At 35.5% G+C, this 24,070-nt stretch overlaps 2 protein-coding genes across 2 annotated transcripts in view; both read right to left on the minus strand.

The window, feature by feature from the left end:
- AdoR (Adenosine receptor) overlaps positions 1 to 24,070 on the minus strand; it is a 91,864-nt gene that overhangs the window by 48,905 nt on the left and 18,889 nt on the right. The gene's annotated exons all lie outside the window — the stretch shown is intronic.
- Positions 21,471 to 23,076, minus strand: LOC140753392 (uncharacterized). Its single transcript, XM_073087955.1, has one exon. It carries the CDS (start codon positions 23,054 to 23,056, stop codon positions 22,244 to 22,246), a length of 813 nt encoding a protein of 270 aa, XP_072944056.1. The 5' UTR covers positions 23,057 to 23,076; the 3' UTR covers positions 21,471 to 22,243.

Genomic DNA, 24,070 nt, shown 5'->3' on the forward strand with positions numbered 1-24,070 from the left:
ATTTATGAGAAACAAATTGTAGACAATTTAATTATTAATAACATTGCTCTCTTTAACAATCTTGATAAAGTTAATAGTTTTTAAGATAAATGATAAATAATGATTCAGGACATAGAGAGGCCGATGCAGCGCATGAGTCAGAGAGAGACGGCGATACTTAAAGGTAAGCGGCGCATACTTGTGAGCGCGTGAAATTAACAATTATAAAACAGGTATAAACAATAAAATTTTTAAAAGTCTATTAAGAATATTATTAACTATTGTATAAAGAATTAAAAAAATATATTATTTATATTTTTTTTTTTAATATATTTTTCATGGGTCAAAAGTACCCAAATTTGAGATTTTTCGAACCTTTAAAAATTCATATCTCTAAAAATATTAACTTTATCGTGAAAAGTCATAGGACTTTTTTTATTCGTATTTTAATAAAGAATATAAAAAAAATTTGTCCGGTTGAAAAATAACAATTCCTTGCAATTGTTTAAACAATTTCAGTTTATACAATATGGCACGGGGTTGCCCCATGGCAACATGCATTTATATCACCAGTAGGACAATTTAAAGAGGATCGCATAAAAAAATTGAGGTGGAATAGTTTTCGGTACTCATGCGCCAATTCCTCCTGGACTAAATAATAAAAGTGGTAAATTGGTCGAAGAAATAGTTTTATTCTTTCAAAATGACAGTTTTTACTACAACCAAGTTACAAGTAATGTTTAGGATTTTGTTCCAGCAGCTATAATGAAATCCTAGAAGGCTCTACTAAAGTAACGATGTTACATGAAATTTTACAAGGTGTAAGGCTTTTCGCCCACAAGGCTTAACAAGTGAGTCGAGTTTTGTAAAATAAATTAAATACAATACAAAAATATTCAACGTCATGTTAAACTTTGGGTTGAAATTAAAAACAAGAAGGGAGAATACTTTATTAAGAAATTAAATGTTGAATTATTTTTATTGAAAAAAGTCACTCACATAATTATCGACATATTTTCAATAGAAACAAATGGGCGATGTATGATATGCATCTCATCTCTGTCATCATCTCTGTCATAGCAGGTGAAAATCCTGTGTAAAAAGCGGTAGAATTCTATACGAAACTTGGTACACCGGCCGCCATCAATCAGACGCCGACGCGTGATCCGTTTGACGTGATTGTATGACAGAATAAACGAACGTTCTAAAACGTTAGGAAACGTTCGGGAAACGAAACTTTTGGTACCACACGTTGCAAAGTAAATTCGAAAATCAAAGATATAAAGAAGCACTTCAAATGCATGGTAAACATGTCATCTACATGCCACTTTTTATTCTTACCGAGAATGAAAAATGTTTTCGAGGTAAAAGATAACTCACGTCCCCGTAAAGTCCTGGTTAGGGATGCAAGTTTGCGAACGATATTAATATCGAGATATATTTATACCCATCACGAGGTACATGTCAAAATGTTGAAACTCAACACGATATTATCGGTAATTTAAAATATTCATATAGGAAGTCATTCATATAGTTTTGAAAGGTGGTAGAATCCTTTGTGGTTCGACTCCGGCGGCACCACCGCCACACCTATTTCTACCTAATAACAGCAGTGTTAGGCGCTGCTGTGTTCCGGTTTGAAGGGTGTGGTAAGGGAGACAGACTTTTCCGAGGCGTTCCAGCTTAGTCCTCAGGGGTAGCGGCGCATCTGTGGCCGACCTCAGGTAGGAATATCTAATCCTATTTGGGATTGATTACAGATGTCCATGGGCGGCAATAGCCACTTACCATCAGGTGGACTGCATGCTCCTCTGCTACTGCTATATTATATAAAAAAAATAAAATAAAAAAAAAACATTTTTTTCGATTTTAAGAAGAATTGACGACTTTTTTCGCCAACATGATAATATTATTATTTTGATATCCTCGTATAATATTAACTACTATATGAATAATTGGATATACAAGTATACCTATATATTAATCATTTTCTATATTATAATATCGTATGAACAATGGTTTCTGTATTAAAATATGTACACAAATATTGATATTTTAGTTTCGATTTAGCGATTCGAAGATAGAAATATCGTTGACTTCCTAGTCCTGGTAACGTATGCTACGAACGGCCTAGTCAGAAAAACAATCCCACCTACGCGTAAATGTTCAACCCGTATCAATAAGACAGCAAGACAAAACAAATAAGAACGGTTTTTTATGTCATGATGTCCCAGTAACATACGAGAAATTAAAAGCTTCACAGTAGCTGGAAGCCTCTTTAATTGTATTGTAGTCTTTAATTTTGTTACAAATAAAATTATTTGTAGTATTAATGTGGCTGCAATAGGATTCTTATGTAACATATAGATGGTAGAACCCTTTGTGGTTCGACTGAGGCGGCACTACCGCCACACCTATATTTCTACCTAATAACAGCAGTGTAAGGCGCTGCTGTGTTCCAGTTTGAAGGGTGTGGTAAGGGAGACAGACTTTTCCGAGGCGTTCCAGCTTAGTCCTCAGGGGTAGCGGCGCATCTGTGGCCGACCTCAGGTAGGAATATCTAATCCTATTTGGGGTTGATTACAGATGTCCATGGGCGGCAATAGCCACTTACTATCAGGTGGACTGCATGCTCGTCTGCTACTCTTATATTATAAAAATAAAAAAAAAAACATTGGCACTGGGCACGGGTTGCTATAGCAATGTTTGGTAGAAGGAGTACGGGTTGGTGGCCAACCTAATTTGAATGTTTTCAAACTGACAATAAGTCCTCTGCTGATTTTTAACAGCTACTTTTATTTAACATCCGGGACCGACGGTTTAACGTGTCCTCCGAAACACGGAAGCGCGAATGACATTTTGACACTATCGGTCACCCATCACACTCATCACCACACTCGACATTACTTAACTTTATTAGTGGGTCAAGATGTAGATCTTGCTTGTAGTGGGTTAAGATAGATTGTAGCTTGAGTAGTCAAGCTACGAGTCCAGGCACGCTTTATTTATTGTTATATTTTTTGTACATAGATTATATAATAAATACTTAATCGTTTCACAGTTCAAACAAAAGTACGAAAACGTTCAGTTGCGTCCTTCATAAGTCTTAATTCAGCAACAATTCGAAAATAGGATTGAGTCCCGTAAACAATCTTATTTGTGAAGATAAGGGTTCTTAGAAAAATAACGCTATTTTTATTTGAGACATAATCGTGCCCCATTAAGAGGATTGACTGAGAACAAATAAATCTGCCGAATCTGGATCTAATACAGTATTGTTTACTAAAACGTAATTACCGAAAATATAATCCGTTAGGAATGATATTTAGCACGTACACGAAAATAACGATAGATGGATACTTAGAATGACTCGGCCTTTTGATCAGGGGGACTGAGATATAAAGAAAGAATACTGGACTATGTCAGAATGAGAAGATTTCAGGCTATACTTGATCATTATCACACAAGCCGAGATAGTTTGATAAATATACTCTCCTGGATCTTACATACGACTTAAAGAGAGATTAATTAGACGAGCGAATTGATTTATGGTGTGAAAATTATCTGGCGAGCCGAAAGGTTTACCAATATAATAGGTACAATTAACCTTCATAGCCAATGCGGGTATCACATAGAAACAGTGGATACTTGCCTTTGATATTGGTTTAACGCAGTTAAATATAACATTGAGGGCAGTTAAATATCAATGTTACCACATACCTCTATACTCTAGCATTATAAGCCTGGGTTCACACAGTGTAATACTGCAAGTTTTTTGACGTATTCAATTGAACCGCCACACCTATTTCTGCCTTATAACAGCAGTGTTAAGCGTTACTGTGTTCTGGTTTGAAGGATGTGGTAAGAGACACATACTTTTCCGAGGCGTTCCAGCTTAGTCCTCAGGGGTAGCGGCGCATGTGGCGGACTTCCGGTACGTATATCTAATCCTATCTGGAGTGGATTACAGATGTCCATGGGCGGCAGTAGCCACTTACCATCAGGTGGCCTGCATGCTCGTCTGCTACTAAATATTATAATTAAAAAAAAACGATTTTCATTCATATGTTTTACCCCCCGCAGACGGGTAAAACATATGAATGTGACTTCGTAATACGACTCGCTACTGCAAATCGAATACAATAAAGTTTATTTGATTTGCTTGACAACTTCCGTGAGTATTCGATCAAAGTGTTAATCGATGTACGTTTATTGCAGTACAAGCTTCGTGTAAATGCTATTGTGCAAACCTAAAGAACAGCACTATTTTTTCTAAAAGATTTATTCTACACACAACGTGTAGTATTGTCCGCGCCAAACTGCTAGTCCGCTCTGAAGTTGTTGCGAGCAGGTGACTACACAATTTGCCATGGCGACGCGATTCATTTCTATATTCAGAGCAGACTAGCAGTTTTACGTGGACAATGCCGTGTGAACGCAGTTTAACCGGCCACTTCATTCAACTAACGAGCGGCCGCCATTTTAACAATTCCGCTCACGCAATACTTGCACTAAAGAAGAATAAAGGAGGAAATGTTCAGTGAATAAGAAACAAAGATATATGGAGCTGATAATTCACAATTTAATTTCATAAAGGAAATGAGTGAGGAGTTTTCCTTCCTTCCTGTTCTATAGCAGGGCTTTGCGCATTCTTTAGAATGTCTATATAAGAAATATGCTAAGAATATATTTAGATACGCGTACTTTATCTTTTTACTACGTACTTATTCTCGTTAGTCAATGTCAATTCTTTTATGTCAAGTCAGGATTTTTTGATGCATAAAGCATGATAACATAGTTTCTGCTACTTCTAATCTACAGGGTTTTACAATAGTGACTGACGTTATACATGATGGACATACCTACTTGGTATCCTTATAGTTTCTACTATTCCTGATCTACAGGATTTCACATTATAGACTGACGTTACACACGACATACATCCATAAGGAATGCTACCAAGGGTCTTAGCCGTCACACGTCGATAATTACTTTTGTATTAGTTGCACCCCAGACTAATTTAAGTGACCTTACAGTAGGATTATGAAGCTTGACTGCAACTAGAAGGTCGTAGAACCCTTTGTGGTTCGACTCCGGTGGCACCACCGCCACACCTATTTCTACCTAATAACAGCAGTGTTAGGCGCTGCTATGTTCCGGTTTGAAGGGTGTGGTAAGGGAGACAGACTTTTTCGAGGCGTTCCAGCTTAGTCCTCAGGGGTAGCGGCGCACCTGGCCGACCTCAGGTAGGAATATGTAATCCTATCTGAGGTTGATTACAGATGTCCATGGGCGGCAGTAGCCACTTACCATCAGGTGGACTACATGCTCGTCTGCTACTCTTATATTATAAAAAAAAAGAAAAAGCTTGGTTACAACTTTTGTATGTCCTACTGATTGGCAAAGATGTCATACAACTCGAAACGGCCTAGAACCTCTACCACTCCCATACATAGTGAAGTTCTTTAGCCGCCCATTTAGCGTTAACTACTATACTAACCGCCACTCAACATTAGCGTAACTACAAGCACACAGTGACCATAAACTAATTTCAGACCATAAAAAGTTACAACTGTAGTGCGCCTGACAATCCACTTTAGTACTCACCATTACTCTGTTATTACTACAATATCCATGAAGTGAATATTTTGTGATAATGAACAAAAGAGAATATTTTTGAAAGTGCTCTTTCATGTCGCTCAAGTTGCAGCTTTAAGTTCCATTACGTGGCTTGTTTGAGCTTGTTCAGCTGTCGAAGTATTTTTGTAAACAAATCGCTCCGACTAACGACTAACGACTAACGACTGTGCAGTGTTTTTATATTTTGCAAGTAATTTACCCATCTATAAACCATAAAGAATTTTACCGTGAAAGCTGAAAGCAGTTTCCAATAATACTTGGATATGGAAATTGCCAAGAAAAGGATTTTATACCGTCGATAAATGTAACTTAACTTAAAAATATAAGTACTTATTCTGTATCACAAAAAGTAATTAGGAGGAAAGCAAAAAAAAACGGCAAGAGTAGAAAAAATACGTAAAAAACGTTATTACCTCTAAGGTGTGTATCTTGTATAGGTAAAACTGTCGTTATCCGCACCTTTAATCAGTATACATCAGTGCAAATACTATTAGGAAAATACCTTTTTCTTGCCGTGTACCAAGTGCCAAAACAACACAAAAACGTAATCACCATTATAACTTAAAACAAAGAAATACGAAGGGCTAATCCTTTCTCGGCAGCTTTGTATTATCAAAATAAAAATGAAATCCTAAGTACCAACCCTTAGCTACAAAAACAAGATCAACCTTCTAAGATGTCGCTAGAGAAAGACAAATTGGCGTTATTATCGTTTGGTGTACCATAGCTGCTGGCTGTAACATCTTACAACCTAGTAGTCAGGTTACGCCCTTGTAATCTTAACCTATAGGCCATAGTTACTCTGGTTACATCTTTGAGGCTAAGGTATTATAATTTTATTTTTTTATTTTTAGTGCCATGCGTCCCGGTCGCTCTCTATACTCATAGCGCCACACTAGAACTTATAAGTATCATGAGTGCAATCAAAACACATAAAAACAAAAATAGAAATACCCGCGCTCGGTTTAAAAATCTATTTTCATCATCGAAATATACATCAAACAAAAATAAACAGCATGAGTAGAAAAAAATACACAAAAATTACGTTATTATGTCTCACCACATACCTATATACAGTTTATCGTTTTGTATAAGTAAAACTGTCTTTAAACTTCATAACCTTTATCGGAATACAATAGCGCGAATACAAAATAAAAAGGTAAGTGCCAAAACAACACAAAAATGTAATCACCATTATAACTTAAAACAAAGAAATACGAAGGGCTAATCCTTTCTCGGCAGCTTTGTATTATCAAAATAAAAATGAAATCCTAAGTACCAACCCTTAGCTACAAAAACAAGATCAGCCTTCTAAGACGTCGCTAGAGAAAGACAAATTGGCGTTATTATCGTTTGGTGTACCATAGCTGCTGGCTGTAACATCTTACAACCTAGTAGTCAGGTTACGCCCTTGTAATCTTAACCTATAGACCGTAGTTTCTCGGGTTAAATCATTGAGAGTAGTTTATTATTATTTCTTTTTATTTTAATGCCATGCGTCCCGGACGCTCTTTATACTCATAGCCCCACACTAGAACTTTTTCTGTATCATGAGCGCTCACAAAAATGAAAATACAAGGCCGGTACAGAAGGCTATGTTCATCATTATAATAGACGTCAAACAAAAAAAAACAACAAAAAAAAAAGGGAGAGTAGGAAAACATCCATAAAAATTACGTTTTTGTCTCTTACAACATACGTATTTGCAGTGTATCGTTTTGTATAAGTAAAACTGTCTTTAAACTTCATAACCTTTATCGGAATACAATAGCGCGAATACAAAATAAAAAGGTAAGTGCCAAAACAACACAAAAATGTAATCACCATTATAACTTAAAACAAAGAAATACGAACGGCTAATCCCTTCTTAGCAACCTTGAATTATCAAAACAAAAATGAAATCCTAAGTAACGATAAAGAGAAGGGATTACCCTTAGCTACAAAAACAAGATCAGCCTTCTAAGATGTCGCTAGAGAAAGACAAATTGGCGTTATTATCGTTTGGTGTACCATAGCTACTGGCTGTAACATCTTACAACCTTGTAGTCAGGTTACGCCCTTGTAATCTTAACCTATAGACCGTAGTTTCTCTGGTTACATCTTTTACGCTTTCTACACTCACAGCCCCACATTAGGATAACCTGTATCGTGGGTGCTATGGAAACACACAGAGACAAATACACAAACATCCAGAAACAGAAATCTAAATTCATCATTTAGAAATCTGTCTGGCCAGGGATCGAACCCGGGACCCTCAGCGCGTCAGACCGGCATGGTGAACGCGCCGCCACGCGGGTCGTCATCTTTCATCTTTGAGGCTAAGGTATTATATTTTTTTTATATTTAATGTCATGCGTCCCGGTCGCTCTCTATACTCATAGTCCCACACTAGAAGTTTTCTGTATCATGAATGCTATCAAAACACACACAAAAAAATAGAAATATCCACGGCCGGTACAGAAAGCTATGTTCATCATAAAATATACGTTGTGAAACAAAAAAAAACAGCAAGGGTTGTAAAAAAATATACAAAACAACAGGCCTAGAAATCCTGAGTAAAAATCAGCTCTAAGGTTAAAAATGTCACAACAGTCGCCGGAGTCAAACCACAAAAAGTTCCACCGCCAAATTAAAGTATATATGTTTCGTAAAGTATGTTTGTAAAGCTTCGTTTAACACTTTATTCTCATCCAAGTGTTAGTCTGGCTGCTTTTGACGTTTCAAGGTCTTCTTATTTTTCTTCTTAATATCATATCGGAGAAAATTTCAGTAAAAACGACCCGCGGAGCAGACGCCCTTTTGAAACAAAAACGTCACAAGATGTTTTTATCGCGTTCGAAGAGCCAGATTCTGAGTATGACAGACATTAATAGCGTAGTTTTATACCACTTTATGTGTGATACTATTGAGAAAATATACAAACAAATAAATTGAAGTGTTCATGTGAGACTTGGAAGTAAATATCAATTTTCGTCTCACAATATATGCGTGTTTGTATGATACCAAAAGAGTAAATAAGCTTTGAAAGTAGCGTTTTACACGGATAAAAATTCAACCTATTTTAAAGGAGATTTCAAGATACTTACATAAGTTGGAGACTTTACATAAGTTGGGCTACTTTTCACCTAAAAGTATTCACGAATTCTGCATACAAATTTCGAAATAGTCCGTTTCTCGGCAACGACATAAGAACAAAAATCAAAGGAAAGAAAGAAAAGACAAATAATACTGAAATTTAGATATTTTTTTGGTCTATGCATCCGAACAATAAACAAAATACATAAAAGAAATTACTAATTAAGTTTTCCAGTTTTATTAATTTGCATTCAGAAACCAAAGAAAATACAAATGAGTAGATACCCATTCAATCACCACTTCGAAGGTTTCACTACCATTCGTTTTATTGGCAACTGTACCCAAATGGTTATGACGCATTTAATTATAGTCTGTTGTACAATAAAATGTCTATGGTTAAGTTGTTATCGAGTCCATATAGTTTTATGAGAGGAATTCGCTTTACTACGTCTTAATATTACGCACGTAGTAATACGAGTAGTTTCATGTAATAATTGATACCTGAATATTTGCAAATAGAAATAAGGGTATGGAAGAGAATAAGTAAGTATACTTTATACAACAAAAAACTTTTAAAGTTATAGTTGTAACAGCAGTAGATAAACAAGAAAAGACAAGATAAGACTTACCTATTTATTCGACTAAGTTGGAACAGCTCGTGTAAGTCTACCTTACCGCTATCTGAAATGTAGACTTTAGCGGCACTTAACACTGATGTTAGATGGATATGTTTAGCAGTGACAACATCTCTATAGAACCACATAGACTTCCACCTTCATATCATAAAGACCCGTGTAACGGAGCGGTTCCCATGCCTATCTTACATGTAGTAGGTTCCGGGTTCGATCCCCGGCCAGATGTCTAAAGAGCGAATTAAGATTCTTCTTATGTTTTGTAACTGTGCGTGTTCATGTGCGATGTGGGTACGCCACATCACAAAATACGGCGTGAGGCTTTAGTGTAGAAAGCGTTTATTATTTATTATTTCTATAACAACCTGTCTGTTAGTGACAAAGGTTATTAATTACATCTGCCTTAAACTGCGTAGACGGCGTAAACCATGAATAAATACAAAAACAAGCTTAATAAATATCTTTTATCATCCAATACTATCAACGACAGGCAGCAACCACCGACTGACGTTATTAACGATATTTTAAGCCTGGGGGCGCGAACAATTCCAGAGCTGTCCAATATTGCTACGCTGTGACGTCACGGCCAACATCCAACTTTTGGGTCATACAAAGTTTTGAGCATTTCCAATATAAAGCCACGGCAATCATGTCGGGATCAAAAGTTTTCTGTGTATACATTGCTTTTATTTAATTGTTAAAGTAATGTACTTAAATAATGACAAAATAATCCGTGGGTTATCGAAAAAGACTAAAATAAATAATTACCTACCGATTCAAGAAACTTAATAATTAGTCGTTGAAGAGAGAAGTATGATTAACATATAGTTTAATCATGTGTAATCTCAACTTAACACTGTTTAGTGTTTATTCAATGTTCTTGATTGGACACCGATATATACAAATAATTTCTATTGTTATATGTATATTTACATACCTACACAGAACGTTCCAGTTTATCGTCACTATATTATATAAAATGGAAAACAGATTACGTTATTATATCATATTCAGCGGCTTCAGCGTTGAAGAATATTACTAAATAGTTTTCCTGCAGATGGCGACACAACGTCAAACTTTGCGAGCTACAGCTTTTATAGATAACTTTGTAAGCAGAATTCTATATAACTCCAATATTGGGAAAGCTAAGGATAATTGTGCGTTCTTCTGCGTACATTTATCTTTCTAATAAATATAAAAGATAACAATTCTTCCGTTTAACTATTTATATTTCCAATGAATAATTAAGATGACATCATAACAATAATACGATTATTAAAACAACAATTTCGTAGAAGCTTCTTATTTAAAAGTTATTTATTAATTAATAAAATTTAGATGTACTAATGTCATTATTTTATGAAAAATATTAATTTTTTGAGCTATAAAAAATACAAAACAAAGAGTTGTAAGGTCAATAATATTATATTTGGGCAAAAAAGTGCGTAATACAATTTTGCCAATCAATCATACAAATAACACCAAATTAACTTTTGTAATGGGAAAACAGCCAGTAATTAATTTCCTTTGTTTGTTGATGGTTTTCCTTTTCATTATAAATAGATTCCAATGGCGGTATTACCACGCGTATGTTTTATTATAATTTTGTTCCCTATTAAGTATTCTGCAAATACATATAAATGGTTGAACCTCTTGATCTGGATAACAGAAGTACAAAACAGAAAATTCTCCTGCTTAGCTCGCACCAAAAATCATTAAAAACGTTTACTGTAGAACATCATACGCATTTTAAAACTTCCCGGGGACCATCCCGAGATATCTATCACGTATCTTTCTACAAGGATTAAGAAAGGATATCTACTACATTCTAGAAGGATTAAGAATGGTAAATCCTTCGCTATATCCATTTTCGTCTTATAAAAGTAGTTGTTCGAAGATTATGGAAAACGGAGATAAATTTGAAATAATTCAAATTACATAGCCCTCACAGGCTATGATCTATGATATTGCGTGATGATGTATCTATGATCGAACTCTAGAGAGGATTCCTGGACTATCTAAGGTTGGTTATAGATTTCAATGAGCATCAGTTACCATTTGATACAAGCATCATCTACATGTTTCTTCTATAAAAAAGGTTGCTTACACAAAATATATTCTCGTAGCACTAAGCCTTAATGACATAAACTAGTGAACTATTGCAAACAACACTTTGTTTTCATTTCCTCTCAGAGTCGTGCCGAGGAAACAATAAGAAAAGTGAAGAAATAAAAACGTGTCCACTCACTGTATATGCCGGGACGTGTGTTCCTCCCGCAAATACTGTTTACTCAGTAAACTACATATGCTACACAGAAATCACTGTGTTGGCAGTTTTATTATTTGTTTCTACATAAGGCCTTTCCCACAGAAATGTGCGTAGTAGCTGCTGTGTGTCAAAATCATGAGAAGAATTGCTTAATTTTCATTGCTTGGCTACAAGACGCTATGGCTTTTTGTATGGAGGGATGCGAGCTAAGGATGTGAGCTACGCGAGCTCCGATGAGCTACGTAGCTTGCTTCCGACTTAACATACATGCATAGTTATATGGTTTCTATTACACGTCCTACTCTCGGCTTCGAATTGGCACACCGCTTAGCTACTTCGCAAATATCTGTTTGTATGGCACTTTTATGAACGAAATTTATACTTATGTACTTGATAACCTAACCAAACACTTTTATGAAATGAAAACACAACCAAAGTAACGTTTGGTGGAAATTTTGAGGATCATCAAGTTTCAATTTATTTTGTACCGTTCCATTTTTTATTTACTTTACCTATATTGATTTTTGTATCAAAGTGTATTCGTTAGTATTAATAATGATGAGAAATTGTATTTCACAATTAAGTACCTCCTTGTTTATAAACAATACTCGAAATCTACAGAGAGCAGATCCATTTTAATTGTATTACAAAGCACAAATTGTTCAGTATTATCGACTTCAAACAGCCAGAAAATAACAGCTCATTTTACGGGCTTCGCATTCATTTGAACAAACTTCAGTGGTAGGTAAGCGATAAGGAAATACGCTATTTATATGAAATATGTTTAATATTAACTAATTGTAAAATATTTCTACGTTGTATTTGATTTATTTAATAGGGGCACGTCCAGTTACGCTAAGAGGTATGTTATTTGATTAGTTATTGTTGTTAAGAGGCATTAAATTTACGTGGGTAAAAAATACGTAATATATCAAAGCATTTCAAATTGGTATCTTATGATAATTATAGGTTATATAAATATGCAAGTCCGGCAAAGGCAGTGAAGCAGAGAACTACTAGAACTACGCTACAAAGCTACGAAAACATTAGCCCATTTCCACCAAAACGGGTAACATGTGCTATGAATATGCGCTGTATGAGATAACTGAGCGGATAAGGCTGCTTCCACGGTGTCTACACTCGGTGAAAAATGCGCGCTACGTACTATTTACGAGTACGTTGCATTTTGCATAAAGCTACACCGAACACGGATCCTTAGCATCCGTAGGGTTATGCCTTAATATATTCCTCCGCACAAGAACATAGCTTTGTTGAACACATTTCTACCATTAAGCAATGAAAACCAGTCCTTATCATGGTGGATTGGCAAACATTCGAAATATGATTTCCTCTCACAACACAACTCTGGTGTAGAAGCACCGTTGGGTAGAGTCGTCTGAGTATACAGAGATGACTAGCACCTAATACGTAAGATTATATTAGAAAAAAAAAACAAATATAAACCAAAATTTTATTTGCAGGATTAAAAAAATATATTAAAGAAATCTTAAATACTAATCAATAAATAGTTTCTATCATTTTCTACTACCACTACAGTAGTAGTATACTTTATTTTCGCCAGAATACTTTAATTACTTTTTGGTTTTCCTAGAATAGCGAAAGACCTCCGAAAATCATCAGTTTGCATTACTAGTGTAGTATAGAGCATACATTCATATAATATAAAATAAATAATTTTGATTTATTGATCAATGACGCTTTGGTAGCGTGTAACTATTATCTCAGCATATGCTCGCATGCTAATGATACAAACGCATGACGCCAGTTAAAGCCGTAAAATTAATAGGCCATTTGAATCTCGGTGATCCCCATTCTCACCCACACACGCGTAATATCGCTTTACACATAATCATTGGATGTCACATTTTCGTCCTATCGAAAATGGGTATAAAAATGCAAAAGAATTAATATGCAATACAAAAAACCGACTGCTTAAAAATATATCACTCGCATAACTTAGACTTAACAACAATAGCTCTTTTAATAAAAATCGGACAAGTCGTTTGGACTGTAGGGCATGCCAAAGAATAATACATATGCGTATTACATTATATACATCGAAAAACCTTTTACCCTCTGATGAAAAAATTCACAAGAAATCACACGCAGGAAAATTTTCGAAAAGTATTATACAGTCTGCCTTATTTACGTGATTACTGAATTTATTTTCATTAGGTATAGGAAACGGCAAATGAGCATGCAGCCCACCTAATTTAGTCATTGTGTCTCATGATATTTGTAGCGGACTCCAAATAGAACTGGAGTTGTCCCTGAGATAATTCACAGATTCTTTACTGACTCATATGTACAGGGACAGGAAAGAATCAATGACAGATAGACGTCTTCGGACTGTAGAAACCTACTCAAGTACTCATAATATCACAGGTTAGTTGTCTACGATGTGCAACGATCCTAATCTTAACTTATAAATGCGAATGTTAGTCTGTCTGTCTGTTTGCGACACTTTCACTTCTTAACTACTTAAAACGCTTTCTACAATCACAGCCCCATACTAGCATTCCCTGTATCGTGGGTGCTATGGACACCCATACCCAGAAACAGAAATCTAAATTTATCATTTAGAAATCTGTCTGACCGGGTATCGTACCCGGGACCCTCTGCGCGTCAGACCGGCATAGTGACCGTTCCGCCACGCAGGTCGTTCTTAACCGATTGTCATGAAATTTGGTACACACCTTGTCAGGGGTTCAAAAAAAATTTTAACATTAAAATAAAACCGACTTCTATGTCACTACAAAGTAAAAAATAATTGAAATAAATGTTGGTTTAGTACATATTTCTGAAGTCGGCGCTCAATATATTTAGTTTGATAACAGCGTAAACAGCGTGTCCAATATGAGCGCCGACTTCAGAAATATATACTAAACCAACATTTATTTCAATTATTTTTTACTTTGTAGTGACATAGAAGTCGGTTTTATTTTTTTGTAAACATTTTTTTTTCACCCTTTTTAGTGATGATATGCTAACGTTTGTATTAATATTATGTAAAATTGTATAAAGGTGATCATGAATAAAGGTAAGGTCTGAATTCATACGGATTGGACCCACCCGCTCGCAGGGCGCTGCCGCGCCCTTCTCGCTTAGTTTTATATTGTCTTATATGTTCCAACCTAACCTAACCAATTCAATACGAAACACTATAGGCGAGGCTTTATGAGATACTAATTATTGGCTAGGTTAGGTAGGAACAGATAAGCAAATAAATCAAACTAGGTGGTAAAACTGGTCCAATTTACATTAATTCAATAGTTAAGAAAAGAAAAAGGAGTTGAAGGTCAAATTTTTCATCATATGTCTCTGTCTAGCAACTTCATTACAACTAATGTATATTCTATATACTTTACATGGGAGGCACGTCTGCATCATCAGGATTGAAGAATTGAAGGTCATATCTTCCATCATATGTCTCTACTCAAAGTCCTCATCATATATTCGTAAGCTCCAAACGCCTAACTTGTATGATTGAGGCAGGAGGCACTTCTGCATTATCAGAGTTGAAGAGTAGAAGGTCAAATTTTCCATCATATATCTCTACCTATCAACCTTATTGAATATTCATAAGCATCAAATGGCTAACTTATATGGTTGAGGCAGGAGGCACCTCTGCATTATCAGAGTTGAAGAGTAGAAGGTCAAATTTTCCATCATATATCTCAACTTATCGATTTTATTAAATATCCATAAGTTCCAAATGCCTAACTTGTATGGTTGAGGCAGGAGGCACTTCTGCATTACCAGGGTTGAAGAGTTGAAGGTCAAATTTTCCATCATATCATGTTAACCTAGATACTCAATGTTCATTTTAAGTTTCATAAGAATTGAGTGTACAGAAGGTAAGTTGTCATAAAATATGTAAAAAGCAGGGGTAGTGATGATGAGTTCCACCCCATAACTTAATTTCTAATCATCAGAGCATACTAATGTTAAGGTAGGAAAGTACCGCAATGAAACTCTCTTTCATATGAAAAAAGAAAATTAAAATTGGTTAAGAAATACTCGACTTATTCAAGTTTATATGAAATCGGGTTTTTCCAATTTTCCGGGAAAACTGGCGGAAATTTTCAAATTTCCTCGAAATGGGACCCCCTGTGAAACTAGCCACATACAATGGTGTATGAATCATGTCGATCGGTCGCGGCATCGTGAAAAAATCGCCGAACAAACATAAAAAAATATATATATGTATATATATATATATATACGGTCGAATTGACAAACCTCCTCCTTTTTTGAAGTCGGTTAAAAAAGGACATAGAGAGTACCTTTTATGCCGAAAAAACCGTTTAAGATTTATTTCATAACCGAGATATAGATAAAACCCTGAATGCAACCGAAGCTGCGGGTAAAAGTTAGTTTCAAATAAGTAATACGGTAATTAACGCCTGTGTATGATTTGCAGCAATTGTTATACAATACCTCATAATTTAGCTGGAGTTATGGAGTTGGACTGTAGCCAAATCTAGAGCAATTAACATGTCATATTCGTATCCAAGTCATTAACAACTGTTAAATACATAAAGATTTATTTGTTTCATAGAAATAATAAAAATTAATAACACCTTTTTACTTTTAAAAAAATAACATTCTTTGTTGTGGTACGAATCCAGCGTCACCACCTATACCCTACCTACCTGCCATACCTAGTTCTGCCTAATAACCGCAGTGTTCAACACTGCTATGTTCCGATATAAAGGGAGTGATGAATGGATACTTATTAGTGACGTTTGAGCTAAATCCTCTCTAGGGAGATAAGAGCTACTTAAGTCCTAAGTCCTGGACTTTAAACTTATCTGTTCTCGATTACAGATGTCCGTGGGCTGCAACAACATCTTACCATCAGGTGGATAGCGTGCTCGTTAAGTACTTGTTATATTATTAAAATATTTTTTTATTTTATTATAAAACATATTACGGACCAATAAGAATATATATTTTTCCTAGACATTTTCTTTAACGTTAAGTTAAAACATAATTAAATACATTGAATGTTTTAAAACTACTTAGAATTCCAACCCGAAACTCGTGTTAAACCCGAAAATTAGGGTTTGTTAAGACTAATTTTACAAGCAATTTATTATTATGTCCAACGCAAAAGTTACAGACCAAGTTCCATCTCGGAAGCTTTCTGAAGCTAAGTGCATTACTGGCGGCAGTCACTAGCATCCATAATGCTATTAAATCTGTCTTTGACATCAAAGATTAAAGATAAAATTTACCCTCTTAATCGCCGCCATTTTAAACTAATTGGATAAAAATTAGCGCATGGTTCGACTGGCGAATCAGTTCATATTTTATCGACAGCAAAATTAATTGGACATACTTTTTTTGTAATATAGGCGCAGACAGGAGCAGACAAACATGCAATACACCTGATGGTAAGTGGCTACTGCCGCCTATGAACATCTGTAATCAACCCCAGATAGGATAAGATATTCCTACCTGAGGTCGGCCACAGCTGAGTCGCTGCCACTGTGGATTAAGCTGAAACGCCTCGGACCTCGGACAAGTATGTCATTGTAGTGACTAAGCAGGCTCGTGTAGTATTAAGAGGCGTCTTTATTTGATGAAGTCTTTATTATAACTGTCTTAATACTAAGCTTAAACTAACTTATATAACACAAGGCTCAGCTCTACACCACACTTTATTGTAGCTGTACATGTGTGACTGTGACGAACCTCATATGACATTACATATTTGCACTTTTACGAATAAAACAGAATCTTTTATGAACCTAGTTAAAATTAAAAGTTATTATAAAATCAAAGCTACACTGCTCTTATATACCGCCTGTGTCCCTACATCACTCCCACCTTTTAGACCAGCCCAATGACAACTCATTTGTTGTACTTCAAGCCGTTTGGGCTGCAGAGCGTGCTAAATAGTGACCCATACAAAGACACATACACACATAATCTCAAGAAATATTACCCTACGCATTTAAAAAAGAAAGAGGTTATATGTTTGCCATAAACATTAATTGGCTATTTACTATTACTATTACCCCTACCCTGCATCTCTATAATTGAATATTTCTTTTGTGCAACAAGTAAATGGTTGCCTGGAAGAGATCGCTATGTTAATGATAGGGCCGCCAATTGTACCTTAGATTATTTAAAAAATATGTGTTTGTTATTTTAATTTGGTGTACAATAAAGAGTTTTCTATTGTATTCTATTTACTCCTTTATTTAATCCCTCTCCTCTCCTTTATTTAATAATTCTTTCATGCAAGAAGGAAATGTTTGCCTAGAAGAGCTCGGTGATAAGGCCGCCAATTGTACCTTAGATTATTTAAAAAAAATGTATTTGTTATTTTAATTTGGTGTACCGATTTTCACCAAATTTTATATGCATATTCAGTAGGTCTGAGAATCGGCTACTATCTATTTTACCCCTAAGTGATAAGGGTTGTTCGCCCTAAACATTTTTTTTTATTTCTATGGCAACACAACATTTGGCGGGTCAGCTATTATTTATTATAATACCATCTTCTAGTAAACAAGAGCACCTGTAAAGTTAGTGATAAACGAATGCGCTAATGAACAGTGTCGTAACTACCTGTCCTCTCAGAGTTATGCTAATTGGAGCGTAAATTAAGAAATGCGAAGGACACCACTGGTTAATGTTCATCCAGCTATAAAAAAATAATTAACGCTTTCACGCCGCTCTAGGGTTCTATGTTGTGGGTGCTACAAACACAAAGATAAGAAACAAACACCAAGACCCAGGACAGAAAACATTTTTATTGTACAGAAGGAGCATACGAGTATACAGTCCTCATGTAGTTAAGTGGCTATCTATTACCTATGGATATTTGTAGTAACCCCAGATAAGATGAGATTCCTACCTGATTTTGACCTCCGATACATTTCTACCCCTGACAACTAAGTTGGAATGGAATGGAGAAGTATATCTTCTTTAACCCAGAACACGGCAGCACTTAATACTGCTATTATAAGCAGAAATTGTTGTGACGGTGATGCTTTCGGAGTTGGAAGTGGTGTCGAACCTGGTCCATTCCGTGGACAGTCTGATAGAATGTCTAACCCACCTGGATTGTTATACAATAGTCTGCGTATAATTGTCTTGGTTCATTAATCAACCTTACCGGAATTGAACCCGGAAGCCATAGGATTACAGACAGGTATAATTTTACAAATGAAAAGTGTTACCTAGAAATCACATTCACGCAACAACAATAGAAACATATTGATAGTTCTACACAAAAATCATCTCGTGCTATCTGAATGGGTACTGATAACCGAACATGTATCGAGGTTGAATGAATAATAGATAATAAACCAGTGGGTACACGTCAAGCGGCTCATCAAGGCTTATATTACTGGTATGACGCAATGCGCGAACAATATTAATAATTGCTTGCAACAAGGATACCAAAAGAAAAACTAGTGTTCCGAAACTAACTCCCAATGTGAACGTAATATCTTAATAATAAATATTTATTTTTAGGTTATATTTTGCGCAAACATTAATATTCTTATTTTGAATAATTGTCTGTGTCTCTGTGAGATTGGAACAATTCTGTCACTGAAAAAAAAGAACCGAGAACATCTCAAATCTTATTTGAATCTATGGTACGTGGACTGCATATATAGTGTGGCCTTCTTACGTAAGAAAGAATGATAGAGCTTAGTGGTAGAAAATAAACCTCCCGAACCTCTGTTTTTGGTAAACTGATAACATGGCGCAGCATTTTAAAAATAGATAATCCCTCACCTTAAAGGGTTTCGAAAACATCGTAATATGTATACCTAAATGCTTGAGAGATCTCCATTGTGCTCCCAAAGTTGAGTGAAATCGTCCACCATATTATGGCCTAAATACGCTCTTTGCTATGCCTAGTAGTGTAACAGAAGTGGATAGATAATAATAAAAATATGGCATCTTTAGAATTAAAATGATATGAACGCAAAATATGTACTTGAGAAAAATGCACTTCTATGAGGAGGGATGCTCTCAATTATTTCTCTCAGCTCGAAATTATACTAGAATCAATGTTCCACTGGATAGTTAAAGAGTTTTGAAAGTATCTTTTGCCCATGAATCACTTTCATGATAACTTTTTTTTACATTTACTTTATTGTAATTCGAAAAGTAATATATAACAACTGTTAACTTTACCGTATTTCCTGTGTCTTATTATTTTTAAGATAGAAATATTCTGGTGGAATTTTAAAGATGGTTTAGGTAGCTATCTGCATCACAAAAAATGTACCCTGCCAGAGACAGACCCAGGAGCACGCCAGATCTTCCCTCTTAAACTTTTAGTCGAGTCATGTTATAATACGAAATATTTCAACGACAACCTACTCTGAAAGACTGCTCTTAAGGCTATTAATTTTCATCTCTTGTGACGTGAAAAGCATATGGGATTATGTGACACTTTACGAATATTGTAAGAAGTGATAAATATAGCGAGATTTTAATAATATTACGACCTTCAAATTATCGACCAATTTTAAAGAAATATTTAGAAAATCGACATTTATCTACTGTCTCATAAATTAAAGGCAAGTGTCAGCAGGCAGCTGTCATGCTAAAGTTCTAACTTAGTTCTCATGATATCAATGCATCTACGACCAAAGCCAGCTTTCCCACACAATCAGAAACTTCAATAAATTTGCTTTGAAACACATTTGTTCTAATAGTTCGAAGAAAATGATCAGGGTGCGCTTTTATGAGACGTTCAAAGTATATTAGAAATAGTAAAAAAAAATAGCAAAATATGTTTAATTTCTAAAGAATCTTGCCCTATTTAGGTGAATTGACAAGTATTCGTGGGCTGCAGAACTCATAACAACAAGTGGACTTAACGATTAGAAGCGATACTCAACATTAGTTAAATATATACAGAAACTATCTTGTCACTTAAAAATACATGAATGGAGCAGATACATAGAAAATCCATTAAATATAGAATTTTCTTACAATTCATTTAAAAATAGGTAGAATCATAAATCAGATGATATGTCTCTACCATTTAATAAAAAAAGATTGAAATATAATTTGCATTTTATATTATTAAAACCGCTAAAATTTCAATGTCTTTTAGGTTTTATGAATTAAAAACCATAAAAATATATTTGAACAAATTTAAAAAACCGAACATTGAATTTTTTTCCACAAAACATTGTTTGACACATAGTGACCCCAAATATATGAATCAACATGTCACGAAAGACATTAGGAAAACAGAATGAGACTACTTTGCTGACATGTTTTAAATTTTTATTGGCACACGTACAAAATCGTTATAAATAATTTATAATCATATCGTAAATGTGACGTTTAAAATAGTCTTGTGTGGTTCGCGAACGAACTAGTTCGAAAGAGCGCCACAGATGAACTACGCGAACTAGATCCCCGACTTCTCGCTCCATAGTTCATTAGTTCCTATGTCTGAACTAGTAAAAGATGGCAGTAATTGAACTAATGTCGTCATATTTTATGAATATTTTATCTATATGAAACCATAGGTTTATCCATTTTTTAGAGCTCAACATTTGGATGAATGCATTCCTTAATCTTGTCGCATAATTTACAAAATTCAAATCTACAAATTGATTAAAAAAGGCACATCGTTCACTCTTTTGGTTAACTTGTTCTTCAGATCTCAACTGTTCGGAAAGCAGCTCGGAGAAGACGAACTAAATGAGCGAACTAGTTCCTTTAGGAGCCGCGAACTACATTAAACGATCCCAGTTGTGAACTACCCAAGACTAATTTGAAAACTTATGAGTATTGCTTGATGGTGACTATAAAATCTAATAATATACTCGTAAGTAGAAGTATTTGTAAAACAACTGGCAGTGAGAGGGAACGTTATACACATTTCCCAAAATAATTTGAGTAGTTTGAATTATAATATATTATTCAAATACTATCAGACATTTTGGCTGATTCTTAGTCTTTTAAGCGCTTATTTTATAATCTACAAGACAAGAATAAAGTCTTAAATAATAGACAAAAACCTTAAGATGTCTAAAATAACGTTTCGCCTACAAGCAAGTAATATAAATTCTTAGAATTCTATTTCTAAATAAGAATTATGAAAAATGAGCTATGAATAATGATGTTATGAAATATCTACTTTATAAATCACCTTCTCACTAATGTCTTCACTAAATGGCAGTTTCCGATTATCAATCATGTGGATATTATATTCAATCCACATTTTAAATAAACACTACTAGGCACTTTAAATCACTACGTTATAATTATATTTTACGACTATTAAGAGAATCCAATATTTTTTTTCCAACAGTAAAGGTTTACGGTTTAGTATTTTTTTACAAAAATCCATTATTTAATCCACTCAAATAACATAGTAGACATACAAAATTTCTTAAAACCTAGTGGCTTGTGAAATGTTAACTAAAAACGTTTCAAATTGAAAGTACTGTTTAAAACCTTCTATTTTTAACTTACTCTAGCAGCGTGCAATATAGAATACCTTTTTAGCCGTGACTCACACGGTAAAGATATACAATCACACTAAACAATAAGTGCCGTTAAGTAAGAGCCATAAATTCAGTGGCACTAGACATGGGATACATTTTATTACTTAATAGTGCAATTTTAATTAATACTGAGAACAGTAGCCAACAATCGGCCTATTAAGTGGCACTTCCTCTTTTACAGTCTTCTTTTTATAGCAGCAGCATTGGCAGCAAACGTAGATCGCTACTACAACGATTAAGGTCACCGGAAGCCACACGTACACTGGTATCCCAGAAGGCTTCATTGTTTCAGCATACTCCTTCAACAACGCACACGGTATCTCACTCTTTTCAGTACCCATACTAGTATTGTGCCATACGACGCATTCTTGATCTCGAGTTACTTTGATCGGAGAACCAGTAGAGTTCATGAATGGCTTGATGTCGATTTGCGATGACGTTATGTCCAAAGCTGCAGGATCCGGAAAGTGGCTCTCAGGCGAGCGTTCCATGAAGGACGACATAATGAAACATGGGATTTGGGTTTCTTCAAAATGTTTGCCATTGATCACATGTAAGGAACACTTTTCGTCCTGGCGGAGTGAATAGAAATGAGTGTACTCCCAGTGATCCATCGACGCTCGTCCCAAGTTGTAAAGAGCCAATCCAGTTAACAAGTCTCCAAATCTGCCGCCGCGCTCACGGTATTTGTAGACGTACGTGGGCGGCAAGCCGTGGTACACGGGATATGACACGAAATTATGGCATTGGCGACACAAGAAGTGAATTTCACTGGGCGGATGGTACGAATAATGCGCGTGGTGAGCGCTGACGTGCTGATTGCGTGATTTCGTTGGCATGTTCTTGTCGAATCTCCCGCGGGGTCCTCCGCTGATTTTTGCGCGAACACTTATGAAAGTAAGGAGGAATATGGAGATAATGTGGAGAGATTTCATTTTGCAGCGCGAAGGGCGGGTCACGGCGCACGACTGCGCTCCCCAGCCAGGGCATAGGCGGCTTGGCGCCGGCTGCCCGCTGGCGCCAGTCGGCCGCGCCGCCCCATGACTCGGTATGAATGGGGAAAACGCACGACGGGTGGTGTCCGTAGATTGCTCATAGTGGGTGCAATATCGCCATTTTTACGCATAAGAGTGACAGTAATTTTATGATTTTTTTTTTTTGAGAAATTTTTATATTTATTTAAAGATTATGTGTCTGGATTACCTAAATTGGAAATATGAATAGTAATTTCATTTATGTACACAGTCATGTCTAGTAGAGTGTAGGTAATTTACGTAGACATACATTGATGCAGTTACGCTTAGCTACATGTAGAGTTGAACATTTATACCGATTCCAGCTTTTCTATATACGTAGTTAGGTATCATATGAAAGTGTGTCAATTAACTAAACGTGTTACGTCGTTATATAAGCATTGCATACTTTCAAATTAACCTTTTAAATGTTTGCAGTGCCTTCTACTTTGCAATTATAAGGGTAGGTCTGGTAGGTATTTAAATAAATATTTAAGAGCGTTACTTTAATTTGCAAGTAACAAGAGCTATGAATATAATAAGTCCTACTAATTCAATTAAGTAAAATGTTTCATTTTTATTAAAACAATATTCAGCGCTTTTTGACTTTCCGTTACAAAGCGAATTTCGTATGAACTTTTAATTATGTAATCCATCTCAAATGAGGCTAAAAGTATAAAAAGAAGAAAACCAAATAGCAATTCATATAGTTCAACGATATAAGAAACAACTTCGTGTAAATTCGGCAATCAGGCACGTACTCAACCTCTTCGCAGCAGCGCACAATGCACGCCTCCGCACAAAGCGAGCGCTTCCTGCAAGATATCGAGATGGACAATTTCCTGAGCATTGTCCCCGAGACTGCCAGCGTTCAACATCCTTGGGCTCGTTGGATTACATCACACGTGCGGCCGAATGGTAAAGGATCAAGTGTTG

The sequence above is a fragment of the Epargyreus clarus genome, unplaced genomic scaffold (genome assembly GCF_041222505.1).
Source record: "Epargyreus clarus isolate Ecla_fem2 unplaced genomic scaffold, WU_Ecla_fem_2.2 ptg000026l, whole genome shotgun sequence".
Taxonomy (NCBI): Eukaryota; Metazoa; Arthropoda; class Insecta; order Lepidoptera; family Hesperiidae; genus Epargyreus; species Epargyreus clarus.